Source organism: Lates calcarifer, linkage group LG1, assembly GCF_001640805.2.
Source record: "Lates calcarifer isolate ASB-BC8 linkage group LG1, TLL_Latcal_v3, whole genome shotgun sequence".
NCBI classification, from domain to species: Eukaryota; Metazoa; Chordata; class Actinopteri; family Centropomidae; genus Lates; species Lates calcarifer.
In genome coordinates, this window is record NC_066833.1 from 20,647,505 (window position 1) to 20,662,072 (window position 14,568).

The 14,568-nt window shown below is 40.0% G+C and overlaps 3 protein-coding genes across 3 annotated transcripts in view; 1 reads left to right on the forward strand and 2 right to left on the reverse strand.

The window, feature by feature from the left end:
• The first annotated feature begins 610 nt into the window (after nucleotides 1–610).
• On the forward strand, nucleotides 611–4,744 carry si:dkey-4e7.3 (uncharacterized protein LOC402865 homolog). The gene is given in 8 exon segments (XM_018702289.2): nucleotides 611–681; nucleotides 1,531–1,628; nucleotides 1,841–1,887; nucleotides 1,889–2,029; nucleotides 3,014–3,193; nucleotides 3,267–3,378; nucleotides 3,858–3,994; nucleotides 4,147–4,744. Coding segments are annotated over 8 exon segments (1,125 nt in total). The 5' UTR covers nucleotides 611–619; the 3' UTR covers nucleotides 4,495–4,744.
• Nucleotides 4,745–5,033: 289 nt separating this feature from the next.
• On the reverse strand, nucleotides 5,034–7,009 carry LOC108900990 (cytochrome c oxidase assembly factor 5). The gene is made up of 3 exons (XM_018702290.2): nucleotides 6,763–7,009; nucleotides 5,593–5,676; nucleotides 5,034–5,274 (listed from the first exon to the last, which is right to left on the reverse strand). The coding sequence occupies exons 1-3, from the start codon at nucleotides 6,862–6,864 to the stop codon at nucleotides 5,110–5,112; spliced, it is 351 nt and encodes a 116-aa protein (XP_018557806.1). The 5' UTR covers nucleotides 6,865–7,009; the 3' UTR covers nucleotides 5,034–5,109.
• A 265-nt stretch (nucleotides 7,010–7,274) lies between these two features.
• mgat4a (alpha-1,3-mannosyl-glycoprotein 4-beta-N-acetylglucosaminyltransferase A) overlaps nucleotides 7,275–14,568 on the reverse strand; it is a 28,989-nt gene continuing 21,695 nt past the window's right edge. The window contains exons 8-16 of the mRNA XM_018702288.2: nucleotides 13,985–14,099; nucleotides 12,802–12,932; nucleotides 12,612–12,719; nucleotides 12,440–12,514; nucleotides 12,189–12,307; nucleotides 10,953–11,031; nucleotides 10,602–10,662; nucleotides 9,985–10,097; nucleotides 7,275–9,864 (exon numbers count right to left, since the gene is read on the reverse strand). Of these exons, the coding sequence (XP_018557804.1) occupies nucleotides 9,838–9,864; nucleotides 9,985–10,097; nucleotides 10,602–10,662; nucleotides 10,953–11,031; nucleotides 12,189–12,307; nucleotides 12,440–12,514; nucleotides 12,612–12,719; nucleotides 12,802–12,932; nucleotides 13,985–14,099 (828 nt within the window). The 3' untranslated portion in view covers nucleotides 7,275–9,837. The remainder of the gene's footprint in view (nucleotides 9,865–9,984; nucleotides 10,098–10,601; nucleotides 10,663–10,952; nucleotides 11,032–12,188; nucleotides 12,308–12,439; nucleotides 12,515–12,611; nucleotides 12,720–12,801; nucleotides 12,933–13,984; nucleotides 14,100–14,568) is intronic.

The window sequence follows — 14,568 nt, forward strand, 5'->3', positions numbered from 1 at the left end:
ATCATCTCTTTTCTCTCTCTCTCTTTCTCACACCAAGCAAGCAGGGGGTCCAGGACTTTTAGTTCCTCCAAAATCTGATCAGATTCAGATATGGTTTGTGGAGGTTTGGATAACTACAAACACGTTTAGGGACATGCACCACTGACATCACTGGAAAGTGAAATGACTGATTATTTACTCTTAAAGACCCAAGATCCATCCATATATAATAAGAAAAGAAAAGAAAAGAAAAGAAAAGAAAAGAAAAGAAAAGAAGATAAAGTTGTGTTCAGGAGAAGCCAACAACTCTCGAAGAATCATCTAAACAAACGCGTTTTCCTTTAAGGCTATTTCCGGAAATTGCGTCTTTGCCATAGATTGTCTAGTATTAAAGAAGAATCACTTCAACACTCACTGTACAGTCGAAACACGCGCCAATAATGCTCTGCCACTAAAACTTAGAGTTAGCTAGAGGTGGCATAGCTCTCAAAACTCACAATGGCATTTGCTAAGTCTTTAATTGCACAATATTGCTGGCGGGCTGCTGAGCTCACTCCTCTATGCATTTTCTGGTGCACTGAAATCACGGCGGAGTGGGAGCTCTTCGCATCACGCTCATCTCAGTCCGGCATTTGTCTGTATGGCGGTGATTATCCGATGCGCTGCAACAACATCTTACATTTTCAGCAGCCCGGTGAGGAGGTGAGACGAGGATGCACTGTCACATGCTAAAACTTAAAAGCAGAAGAGCTGTTCGAGGAGGTTCACAAAGATTCAGACCTTTGCTACATATCCACATCTGTCTATGACGGCTCTCATGTCGTTTATTCTGTAGCTCAAAGGACGCGTGACAGGCGGTTTCATGCTCTTGAAAGTAGGAATGACAGAAATGTGTCCTGTAACTAAATTTAAACCCGCTTACACCATGAGGAATGTTCAGGATCAATGTTCAAACAACAAAGAGACATGTAAACATCAGTAAAGTATTAGTATTAGTACTACTTTAGAGCGAAATACAGTAATTTAACTGGATTTAGTCACTATAGTTTTTGCATTATCCTTACATTTACACCATCCTTTATATTATCATTATCCATTATAAACAAAACATAATAATATATTGTTGTGAATTAACTGCAACTTTAAATAGCACTGAAACATTAATGTATCTGTACTAAGATACATTAATGTTTCAGTGCTATTTAGATCCATTAGTACTAAGACGACAATCTGAAAGAGACTGTTTTGCGTTATGAGTACTTTAAATACTATAACTGCATTTTGCGATAACACTTCTGTAATTCAGTTCAGTGCTTTGACTTGTGATGGAGTATTTACACCATAGTTGTATTAACCTTACTTTAGTAAAGGAGTATTTCAGCCTCTGTGGAGGTTGTGTGTTTTATCCACAGCCGGTGAGGGATTTATTTTATTCACTGGAGGATGACACTGAAACTGATTTATTATTAACTTTTGCTTCCTATATTGTGTAACTCCTCCCATTTAGTCCACTCTCCATTCAGTTGTTGATTTCCTACTTGCCTGTCAAAGGTTGCTTGCAGCTGATAGTCGTTGGTTCCAGTCTTTGAGAGGACGAGCACCAGCCAACAGCAAACGCTACAGTTTATCAGTTTCACACTCGGTCACTGGTAAGTGTTGTTGAGTGAAATATGTACTTCTGTGTTATAGGTTAATGGAATTTAACAACCAGCAAAGCTCAGTGTAACTGGTTACAGTTATTTGTATCTATAGGGAAATGTTGAGCTTATTCCATTTACCAATAGGGTTTATCACTTACCATGGTGTCAGATGAACAGTTAAAGTGTTTTGTTTTTATTGGACTGAGCTCTCTACTCCATAGGGTCCATGATGAGTAAAAAGCTGCTGGTGGATGTAGACTGTGGGGTAGGACGATGCTCAGGCCATCATGTTGGCGCTGGCCGCACCCGGCGTAGAGCTCTTGGGTATCACCTGTGTGCATGGAAACACCACAGTGGAGAATGTGTGTAAGAACACACTGCGCGTGCTACAAGCCTGCAATAAACTGGAGGTGGGTGCTGCACTGGTGTCATTTTCTGTCCAGTGTAGTTATTCGATGATACTGACATGATTTACTGGTAAATACTGTGTCATTTTTAGACCAAACATCAGTGTGTTTGCTTGGATGTCAAGAGAGTTGGCCGGCATAAATTGGAATTTACTGGTATCATGTGACAAGTAAGGATGCTGTTTATAAAAGTGCCTAACAATGAGTTGTTGTTCCTCAGTCCACATGACAGTATGAACTCAGTTAGTTTAGTCAGACTATGATTTTAATACCAAAGTAAATGGGAAATTCTTTGTAGTTTAGGCCAGGTGCTCTGAAAAGGAAATAAAACATCTGACGTGATGGTATTTTTATATTAAATGAAATCACAGCTTACAGTTTAGTCCAAACTAACTGTACAACAAATGTATTTGTAGTCACAGCGTTTGTAGGAAAAAGCAGTGAAGCATATGAAGTGTAATACATTTGCATGGAAATTTACATCAATTTACAATCCTAAGCATCCTACAATCCTAAGCAAGCCCACATCTAATTTTGTAGTAGGGGGGCATGGTATTCTGCCAAGATGTATATTATTTTATTTTGCAATGTTGATACATTAGATCTTAAACTTTATGGAAATTCATTTTAATGAACTTTTAATGGATAAAATACCAAGGTAGGAGTATTTGTTTTTGGTTAATACAGTAAAGGTACCTCAGAACAACGATGGGGAAAAACCTGACTGCTTCATGTTGCCATAAAGTTGTTTGAATGACAATATGATAAGAAGCATATATGTTGTTAAAAGGATGGCTATACAATGGTCGACAAATGTCTTAGTGTGTGTTCATATTAACTTTATCTTGCAGTTTGGAACATTCTAACATCAATAAAGCAAAAATTGACAGATATGTGTTGGGACGCTGTTCAGTAAGAGCTATACAGAATTTGTCCTTGTGGTATATTTGCATTTTTCACCTTGTTTGCTCTTCTTTCATGTCCCAGATTCCAGTGTTTAAAGGTGCTGCTAAGCCAATCCTCGGGAACAGCATTAGTGCGGGGCACTTTCACGGGCAAGATGGGCTGGGAGACGCTCCGGACCCAAATGCTCCCAGTCTGGACCTGGTTCAGAAGGAGGATGCTGTGTCAGCTATGATCAGGATTGTCAATGAAAACCAAGGAGAGGTGAGAGGCGCGACAGAGCTCCATTTGTGCGTATGTGCCTCTTGCATGTCTCAAGACTGTGTTTATTTCCCAGGTATCTCTGGTTGCCACGGCACCGCTCACCAACCTAGCCCTAGCTGTGAGGATGGATCCATCTCTACCGAGCAAACTCAGAGGGCTCTACATCATGGGAGGCAACACTGAATGTAAGAAAAAAATGACTTCTTTGAATATTTTTCTTGTATCTCCATGTCCATTGTCTCATCTCATGTCAGTGGTGGTGAAAACTCAAAACTAAGTGCCAGACATCCTCCAGAGGATGACAAATGCTGCTGTCATTCATCCTACTGTAACTAGAGCTGAAACAATTAGTTGATTAATCCATTATTTGATGGATGGAAAAATTATCTGCTCCTGTTCAGATAAATGATGAATCACTGAAGTCATTTTTCAAGCAAAAGTTAACTAATACTATCTGGTTGCAACTTCCCGAATGCTTCCTTCATAAACTGAATTATCGTTGGGCTTTAGACTGCCGACCAGATGAAACCAATCAAGGAAACATTAAATCAATGATGAGCCATTAGCTTGCAGCCCTAACTATGACGCAGCGTTTGTATTTCTAAACAAATTCCTTCAGGAGTTCAGTGTGTAATCAGTGATTTTCTTTGCTGTATTTTTTCAGCTCGAGGAAACACCACAGTGTGCGCTGAGTTCAATTTTGCTGCTGATCCAGAAGCTGCTTACATTGTACTGAACGACTACCAGTGTCCCACCTATTTGGCTTGCTGGGAGTTCACCTGCTACAGTAAGCTGTCCTGGGTAAGGCTTTCTCTTCTACATATTCCAACACATACAGCAGATTTATGACACAAGTCACAGCACATAATCTCCCTAATAATTTAAAACATCAATAAAGACAACAGAGGAATGTTGCAGCCTCTCTGTGTTGACGTCTCTCCTGCTACCGACAGGAGTTTTGCGACGCCTGGTTGGCGCAGGACACCGACAAAGCTCGCTTCATGGCACGCATCTTCCGCCACAGCATCGAGGCATCGCAGAGCGAGCGCCTCCAGAAGGAGTTTGTTGCCGGCACGGGGCTCGTTTCCTGCGACTCATACGCCATGGCGGCCGCCGTGGACGACTCGTTCATCGTAGAAAGCGACCAATATCCAGTTAGCGTGGAGCTGACAGGCACGCACACCAGAGGCATGATGATAGTAGATACTGTGGGCTTCCTGAAGAAGACTCACAAGGCTTTCATCATAAAGAAGGTGGATATGGGGAAGTTCGAGCAGATGATGATGGCTGCTTTGAAATAACGGCTCTGAGTGGATGAAGGAGACGGAAGTGACCGCCACATCTCTTCTTCTATCCACATTTTGGCCCAGTCTGAAGGGTTTTTTAATGGAATTGTATGTCTGACGAAAGCAGTTGTCTGACATTTTGTTATTTTTCTCAGCTATATGTATTTTTAGTAATTAACTAACATACTGTATATGACAAATTGACTGCTGTAAAACTGCATAACTGGTTGCAAATTGATACTTTGCACTGTCTAAAGCTATTTATACCAGAACAGGGACTCATTTTGACTTAATGTCTATGTATATGTCAGTTGAATGATGACACCATGATAAAAATAAGCTCTTACTACACTACACATCTTATGATTCAGTCACCTTTTTTGTAACACCACATTAAAATTTTGATAGGTCTTTCTTTCTTTGTTTCTTTATTTTACTGTTTCCTATATCATAAAACACTCATTCATCCAAAATAACACAATACATTTTTCTCTTAGGAAATTAAGATGCTTGAAGCCCCAGTCAGTGGTAGCATCTGTTTTTTTTTCACACTTCAGCACTGCCTTTTACTGATGAGTTGATCATTTTCCTTTTGGGTGTCATTGTCCATTGTTCTGTCATGTCTCATGGTCATTTGCAACCCCCATGTTTGACATGTCTTTCAGATGTGGATTTTAAAGCTGCACATGATTTGCTGCTGCTCATCCAGTATTCACTCAACCATGTGGCAACATCAGCATTCAGATGGTTCATCAATATCCTTTCCTGTCCTCTGAATCTTGACCTTGTGTCCAGCTGTAGACAGAGGACAGAGACAGTGGTCAGCCTTTGCAGCACAGCTTAAAACACAAATCCTATATTAGCTCTGTACGGGACAGAATATGATTTAATTAGAGCAGAATAAACAGACAGTTATAGTCAATAATATTTGTTTCACTTCAAGAAAGTACAGCTTGCAGAGACAAAAGGAAAGAGGAACATAAAACATTCCCTGTTCTCTTTACGCTTTAATTTCCCACCAAATATTGTACAGCAGTCTACTAGGACCCAGTCCTTATTTCCCCATCCATCATCCAGCCAGTCTCTAGTGCAGTGTAATTACAGCAAACTTACCATTGACCTCTTGCACTCAAAGAATGACGTCTGCAGGGCTTTGCAGTGACCTTCCTTCAAACATTCACTGGGCAGTTTCCCCTCCTGACAAAATACGTAACCAGAAAGTTTGAATTTATAAAATGTACATGGCTGGGGTGCACTGATTAAATTGCAGCTTTTAACAGTTTCCAACTGACAACTATCATTGCCTTCAGAAGACAATACAATACAATTAGAAAGGGGAAAAGTAATAACCAAGTAAGACTGTGTAGTAGTCAAATGACACAAAAATGAACCCATTATAGGCCGATTACAATCTTATTTAAGAGTTTACTGCTTTGGTGAAATTATCAAGTAATACGACTACACATTTGCATATTTATACTATTAATATACATCACATATTTGAATATGCATTAATAGTGTGTTAACACCGGAACAAAAGGCATATCTATATGTACAGACCTAGTGAGAAACACAAACACTAATTTTGTGCCTCAAATTTTTATGTAAAAATTTGCTGATTTCTTCAAGATAAACATTTGACCTCCTGTAACACGTAGTTGCGCATTTAAACTTTTTTCTTTTGTGTTTAATGGTTGAAATGTAAAGAGTACATTAATTCAAATGCTGAAAGTAAAATCTACAGATTAATAAAATCTTCGTGGTTGGTCGGCTACAAACATTTCTGCCCATAAACCGGACTAGAACAAAATGCTGGGCCACCAAACATTATATCCTGCTGAAGAGTCCCTGAGCAAATCAGTCGAATGAAAACCGACCGGAATGCCCTGGACTATCCACCAAAAAAAATGACGGGAGTTTCTTGCTGTACTGTCGTTAAACTATCACTTAACCAGCTAAATGATTGTGTTGGCTGTAGCTAGCCAACAAAAGCACCTACTGAAATTGAAGCTGCTCATGTGTGAGCTCCATGAACCGAACAGCGTCTCCTATCGATTCAACAAACACGTCAATATTAAATCGACAGTTTGTGAAATGGAGTTCGGCAGGGTGAAGACTGAGAGAAACAGGCCAAACTCAAACGGTTACCTCACCAATTTAAATAGCCGGTAAGTTAGGTCTTGTGTTGTACTTTCGAATAGTTGTTCAAATAGAGCCGAACAGCAGCCTAACTTATAACCTGTATTTCAGCTGTTATGACCAGAGGACACAGACAGTACTTACCTTCACGACGCAGTCATGCTGAAGGAGACAGGCCTTAAAATCTTCTCTAATACCGGCGCAGGCTCTGTTATCCGGCTCTTTATCCTCGTAATATTTCGGCATCGTGCACGATCCACTTCAACACCACTATTGCCTTAATTATATGCCCTCGAACGGCTAGTTAAACGCAATGACATCGATGCTGTTGTGATGTAAAACCTGTCAACCACCATGTTTCTGAAACGGCATGATGGGAACACGGAAGTACATTGCGCAGCAAAGGGCATGGTGGGAGGGGTTGTAGTTTTTTATGTACTCGCTGTTAAGTAATTTGAAAATATGTACGAGTCACCATCTATTTGTGAAAATGTTGTCAGAGAATGTTACTGAACAATGTCAGCAGAATTTTCTGGCCAAGTTTGCAATGTTGACAATGACAAAATGTATCTCTTTTGCCTCTTATTTCAAACCTGGTGATGCTGATGAAATGATGCAAGTAGAACCAAATCACAACACAAAAAAATGGCCATGACTTCTAACAACTTTTATCATTTATTTCAAAGATGTCCATGAAAATGATGTCAAAATCATCAGACATAGGCATTCACATGTACATGATGAAGGCACATGAACTGATGGGTGTGTGGGGTTGTCAAGCGTGGGAAGAGTTCCTTTCTTTTGTTTTTTTCCCCTGTCCACCTTCCACATATACAGTAGGGGATCACATGACCATTCATGCTGTATTCATGCATTCAGTTTCAGTTTGTATGTGGATGCCAGGAGACAGGGACAGAGGCCAATCTTGTTAGCAGTACTCAAAGTGTCTTTCTACCCTTTCAAAACAACAAGTTCCACCCTTTAAATGGCTTGCTCCCATCTTCTTCCAATTAACAGACTGATCAAGAGGCAGAGGCTGAACCACTTCTGTTTTCTTGAGCACTAACATAGATGGTTTAATCAGGGGGTGGAGGACCCTGTTCTGATGAAAAAACAAAAACAAAAAAAAAGAAAACATAATACAAAAAAACATTGTTTATAAATTACAAATAATGATCATGCATATGAACAAGCATGACTAGCAAAAGTTGTCCCACTTTCATATTAATTCCACCAAAAGGCACTTCACTACCCCCTCGAATAAACCACTGACCTATAACATGAGTGAAGTTTCACTTACAAATAGCTTCCACTCAGAACATTGGCCACACACACAAACACAAAACATGTCAAGTGAATTTCAAGTGAATTTCAATAAACATTTAAGTGAGGCAAAATAGAGAGTAGAGAGAAAGAGATACTTGTTGGCTGTTTTTATAGATTTACAATCAGTGAAAGTACTACAGAACGTCAGCCAAATCATACCACAAAGGCGCACTCTGCAATGATCAGTAGTTAGAATATTTTGTCCAATCAAAAAATAGATACGTGACTGGACAAAATAAATAGTAAAGTGGATCTGGAGGAGTCAGTGAAATGAGCATCTACTGTGCGAAGATGAAAAATTTAAGTACAATGGTGAAAGATGTGATGGTAACACAAAAGTGAAAACGCAGTGCAAATCACACTGTTTCAGATGGTAATCTGGTACAAAAAATCCCTTGTTTACCACTTTCACTCAGCGAAACACATATTGTTCTTGACATCCAATCACTAATTGGATAGTAAGTATTATTGTCAAAATATTAGTATATCCAGCAATCAAAGTGTAGGCAAAAGTAAGAGGGAACAGATTGGAATAATGTTGAGACAATTTCAAGAGACCTAGATATAAGGCACATTTTTCTAATTTTGACTCACAACTATTTAAAAAGAATCTATTCACATCTCTCCGACCATTTAGGTTTTAAACAGTGAAAATTAATTGTGTTACTTGTAACATCTCACTTCAAGTGAAAGACATTGGATCAAACTGAACCGAGCTATTTGCTACTTGCAAACAAAGCAATTTCACAAGAAGCTGTTATAATGAAAACAAAATGTACAATAGCAATTTAGAAAAAAAAAAAAAAAACAGTACACAAATAAAACAGACTGAACTACCATAAACATCTCTTAATAGAATAAAAATATATTTTACCTCTTGTACAAATTAAAGATTTATTTCAAATAAATTAAGTCACCTTCATAGATCGTCAAAGCTGTAATAATATATCAATATAACAATATATTCCTTCGGGAAAATGATGCCAAGGCAATGTCTGATTGGTATACTATAAATGGACACTGAGGTCATACACAGCCTGTCCAACAGGAGGTGAGATAGATATGGTGTCATGGTACTCATTTTCTTCATGGACTGGGGTAACTACCACGGAATCTGGCCTATGGTCAAAGTTGTCACAGACTGGATGCAGGCAGGATTTTCAAACAGTTTGGAAAAGCTCATCCTGGGTTTGTGTTTCAGGACGAGTGGAGTATTCGAGTGTGACTTACAATACTCTAGGAGTGAGGAAAACATTTTGGGCTGGTGTTGATCTAGAGCTCCGTCATCCCTGCCGAGAACAGAGAGCATCTGGCCATTAGTGATGACAACATTCTTGATCATAGTAGGCTTTGCTGAGGCGCTAGTGACAGTGCAATACCCCAGCTTGCCCAAAGGTGGCAGCATTGAGTAACAGAAGGATTTGGCAGCATCTACACCAGTGGCCAGGTGACTGGTTCTCCCCAGATGTGATGATTTCTCTTCATTTGTCCAGACATTTTTCTGATTGTGTTCAAAGCTGCTGAGCAACACAGTCACTTTCAGAGCCAGAGCTGGGAACAGATGTCTTCATACACTCCACTGTTTTGTTTTGTTTTTAGACAGTAGTATTCACATTCTCACAAATCAATTAAGAGCACAAGAGTGAGGGAGAGATGCAGAAAGAAAGGGAGAGATTGACTGATGAGAAGCAAAATAACAAAGTACGTTAGGAGGAGTGGGGTGGGTGGGGGGGGGGGCAGAGAAGTGGCTTTCCTCAGACAAGCTCAGACGAGCAACTCCAGTGGGCTCTAATGATTTCACTGCTGGTTGCTAGGTGCCAGAGGCCCTGCGTAAGCAGTCTAGGAGATTTTGGTCCCCCAGGGGCCATGATTCATGTACCCCCTCTAGAACAGTCAGCCAGCTATCCTCTTTATATGTATCTGCAGGAGGAGAAAAGAGCATCACACATGTTAGTGGATCAAAACAAGGAGGCAGCATGCATCTGGAGCAAGTGGTATTTTTTAAATGTAATTAACAGGTGTAGTGTGTGATTGGCTTACTTCACTGAGGATGGCCCACACAGCAGAGTCTTTGAGAACTGAAAGCCGAAGTGCCATCACGGGATTGAAGGAGGGATCTACAGCTCCTTCTGCCACACCCCTCTCAAACTGACCTGTGTGTTAAAAAACACACGCACAGACGCACATATGAAGTAATATAAATGTACTAGAAATGATTCACCAGTGAACTAGGTGCTCAAAGCGAGGGAAAAAAATGCAATCACTGATTTACTGGAATTTATTTAACCAATACATTTCATCACACAGCCTTCATCTGCTCTTTGGTTTGTTTGTTTTATGTTATTTACAAGGAACATTAAACTGGAAAAAAAAACCCCACAAGGATACAAAAGCTTTAAAAAAAAAAAAAAGGATAATTAGAAAACATGTCAGCATAAAGAAAAGATAAAAAAAGGATAAAGTGACTAAAAAAAGAGCAGAAACTTTTAGACTGGAAAAGATGAAAAAAGAGCTGTGACTGGGAGCATTTCACACAATTTTTGTACACGGTCTAAAACCAAGCACCATCAGTGTGAGTGTGTAATCTGATCACGATGTCTCAGTGTGTTTGTATGCACTAACACACACAGCGCTAGGAGACTGTCAAATCCACTTACCGATTCTGTAAAAGCGGTCCTCTGTTCGTTTGTACTTCTCTTTGGTCTGCAGTCCAGTTTCCTGACATACAAACACAATGAAAGACACCAATTAAAAATCTGAATGTTTTTCATTTGACATACTTAGCTTCTGCGCCTACAATAGAAGGGCGGATCACAATGTCAGAATGTATTGCCTCTGGCAGAGCAAACGATTCTGTCACGCTCACATTCCTGTCAATAATCAATGCGCTACGTCCCTAAGAGCAACCATTCAATGTAATCTAATCAGAACGGTTTGCACATCACACCACAGAAGGGTGACAGACTGTGTGTGTGTGTGTGTGTGTGTGTGTATGAATGTTTCCCTACCGAGACAGGCAGTATTTCCACTGTGGTGTTCTCGATTTTGTCCCCTGGGTGCTCCTGGTTACCACTGCGAAACAGGAACCTGCCAATCAAATCAAGCATTAATTTTTATAGTTACACCAATGGGTAAGCATTATTGCATCCTAAAGGTAGCTGCCACACAGATACACACAAATCAGCTGTGGACATCAGATAAAGTAACTCCATGAAATGAAAAAATTTGGTATGTAAAAGCAGGATATAGTTGTTCAAAATTTCAAAGTTTGTGCTTCTTAGATCTTATATTCAGGTCATAGCTACAGGTTTTGAACATTAAAAATTCAAGTATTTCTGCCTTTCTAGCCAGGAAATGCTGAGAAATCTCAGTAGATTTCAGAGCAACTACAACAAGATGCTTTGAATTCACAAAGCATGGGCACAGTGTGAAATATTCATTTGTAGGTGTGGATTTGAGGTTAATGGTTGGCAAGATTCAAAGATGTTCATGCTTCCATTACTTTCTGTTTTCACTGAAGCTTGTGGGTCCACTGTATTTACTTGTGTTAAATGTTTAACAGACAGACAACGGCTGATGAGATGTTGTCTAATCAGCATAGCAAAACAGTTTGAGCCAGTGTAATCGGTGTCACTCAGAAGCAGACACAAAACACTTCAGAGTCAGACACTGGAACAGTTGATGGCCCCTTTTCCACTCACTGCCATTTACTTGCTGAGTGACTGACAGTCTTTCACACTTGTCACACTGCCCTAACATAATCTTTACAAGAGAAGTGGATCCAATCACCACATCTCCTCGTGACCAAATATTAACATCCGTTTCAGGCCTGCTCTGAGCATTTAGTCTCGTTATCAGCCTCCTTTATATTCACTGTCTTGCTCCCTTTCTACCCTGGCTCCAGAGAGAGTAGGAGGCTGGCCTGAGAATGCTTATTTTAGAGCACTCTCATTAGCTCACCCTGATCCCCAGAGAGACAGACACACACAGACAGACAGACAGACAGACAGAGACACACACACACACACACACACACACACACACACACACACACACGCTAAAGTTAAACCTGAATCAGGGAAGAGCAGCAGGATGAAATAAGATTTTGCTTCCCTGTATGTGCAAATGTTATCGTCATGACAATACTATTTACGTTGTGCTTTGCACGCTCACCACATGCAAAACAAGAAGAAGCCATGCACACAAAAATATCACAAATATACAAAGCCCCCCTTCACATTTACCTCTCTACGCTAACAGGTCTGTCAAATTTGAAAAGGATGTAGTCTCCTGCAGTAGGGGTAATGGCCCAGAAGAAGTCCTCTCCTAGGTATGTCTTTTCCAGCGTGTGACCCTGGTACACCTGTGTGACACAATACACATGTTTTGTACCAATTTGATCATTGATTTTGCTATTTTTTTGTTCATAACTTAGGTCAATATAGTACAAAACTGATCATTGGACAGTAACAGGATGGGAGCTCTGGACTGATACCTTCATTGAAGTTGAAACCTCAGCTGGGGGGTTGACATGCATCTTGTGGAGCAGTGGCTTCAGGAAGTCTTTGTCCTACAGACACAGATAAAGAGGGGAGGCCAGTGCTTCTACAAAGGAAGTAGCATCAACTGCTGTTGTAAATAAATAACTGTAAGGGCGTGAGACTCACTGTGAGTTTTTGGATCTTTCCAGCAAGAGAAGAATGGAGTCCCACGTGCTGAAACAAGGAGGGTCTGAATCGCACACGCAGACTGGACTTCTGACGCTCACAGTGTTTCTGGAAAAGTGGAGAAGTAGGAATGAGACACCCATTCGCCTCACAGCGATGCTCACATCCTTTGAGTAACCATGATGCATACCGCATCTTTTTCAGGATTGCAGACTTTGACCCAGAGGATATGGTCCAGCAGCCAGTCGATGGGCTTCTCCTTGTAGAACATGAAGATGAACTCAACAATGAGGTTTAGATCTGGAGCCTGGAACATTTTGCCTGAAGGACAGAGAGAGAATAAGGATGCTTTATAGACATGATTAAACCTTGAACAGGGCTTGGGGGACTTGTTGCAACACTGTTAAAAAAAGCACAATCAAATTAGTGTCTTCATTTGGAAACCTGTTCTCTCAAGGGCAACAAAGAACATATACTTGAAATGAGTGGGTGGGGGTTTCTTGACAATAGGTCAAAAACAGCAGAAGACAAAACCAGGGTCCTCAGCTCCCCTCGCGGATGCAATCAATTAACTGTATTGCAAATTAAAATCCATCTGCAAAACCCGATACAAACAAAATACTCCACTCAGATAAATGAGTAATAAATGTAACAAAATGTTCAGCGGGAACAGAGCAAGAATGGCTGTGTTAAATATGAGCAGAACACATACGCCTTTCATACCATATCATTCATTACATCAGGTAATTAACTTTTCTGGGAACCTGAGTCCATCTTTGTAAATACAGAATAGTCTTAGAGTGGGTTGCAGCAAAAAAATAGGGTTTATCATAGTCTGGGTAAACTCTGCTTTTAATGATAAAACTACATTAAATTTAAATACAAATCTGTAAATTACAATCATACATCAATTTACAATTGATAAATAATTTAAAACAAGGTTACGTTATATAAAAACGTCATGCAAGATAAAATAAGTAGTTAATCACTGACAAATGGGCTAATAATTAACTGTGCATGCTTATCTGGACAAAAACAAAAGGAGGGAAAAATTGTTTCACTTAGACTAAAAATTACCAACCCCTCATTTACACACTGTAATGGCATGCTAAACATGGATTTGCTTTTTCTTGGCCAATTAATACAATTTTGTAATGACGTATTGTCTTTACTGGCTTACAGTATATGAATGCTTTGTCAAGTGGATTGGAAAATACTGATTTAAGAGAACGAGTTGATAACCACTTTATAGGAACCATTTAGACAAAAATGCTATTGTTTGGCTTTGACATCAGCTGACTTCACAGAGCTTGCTTCGTTTGACAGACCCCTGGTGGATACTGAGTATTGATCAGTTGCTTAATGGATCATACCAATGAAGCCCAGTTGAGAGAACTCCAGGATCATCCAGTCCTCTGATGAGAGCTGCAGGGCAAAGTTCTTCATAGTGGCAAAGTAGTTAGGTTTGGCCACAATGTCATCCTCCAGCTGAAGGAACAGAGGTACAGAAAGAACAAATGTAAGACAAAAGCAACCACTTCAACAGTTTGGGTTTATTGTTGATGGAGCAGGAGTAAAGAGGGAGGGAGACTTCTCTATGTTCATACAGGGACAGCACTCTGGACTGAACTAAAGAACACTGCTGAGGTGCTACACCAAACTAGATTAGCAGTAGATGTCAGAGATACCTCTTCCCTCTTTCTCCAGGTGAAAGCAGAGAAAGGAAATGACACACCTCATGTGTAAGATAGAAAGATGGGAGATTAACAACACAGTGAAACTAACCGTGAATGGCTGGTTTTAGCATTTCAAATCTGCTGAGAGTAAACATTCATATAAACATTCCTAAATTGGATGCCTAGTTTAGCCAAGAGGACAGATAAGAGCTGTCAAAGTCTAAGAGGATTAGGCTAAGAATACGTGAAACTGGCTCCAGTCTGGAAAAAAAAACACCACT

Bases quoted from the DNA above. Each gene is read 5' to 3' on its own strand.
- LOC108900990 (XM_018702290.2), bottom strand. From the start codon at position 6,864: ATGCCGAAATATTACGAGGATAAAGAGCCGGATAACAGAGCCTGCGCC. The intron at 5,677-6,762 runs GTAAGTACTGTC...GTATTTTGTCAG, and splicing joins AGCATGACTGCGTCGTGAAG to GAGGGGAAACTGCCCAGTGA. The intron at 5,275-5,592 runs GTAAGTTTGCTG...CTCTGTCTACAG, and splicing joins TTGAGTGCAAGAGGTCAATG to CTGGACACAAGGTCAAGATT.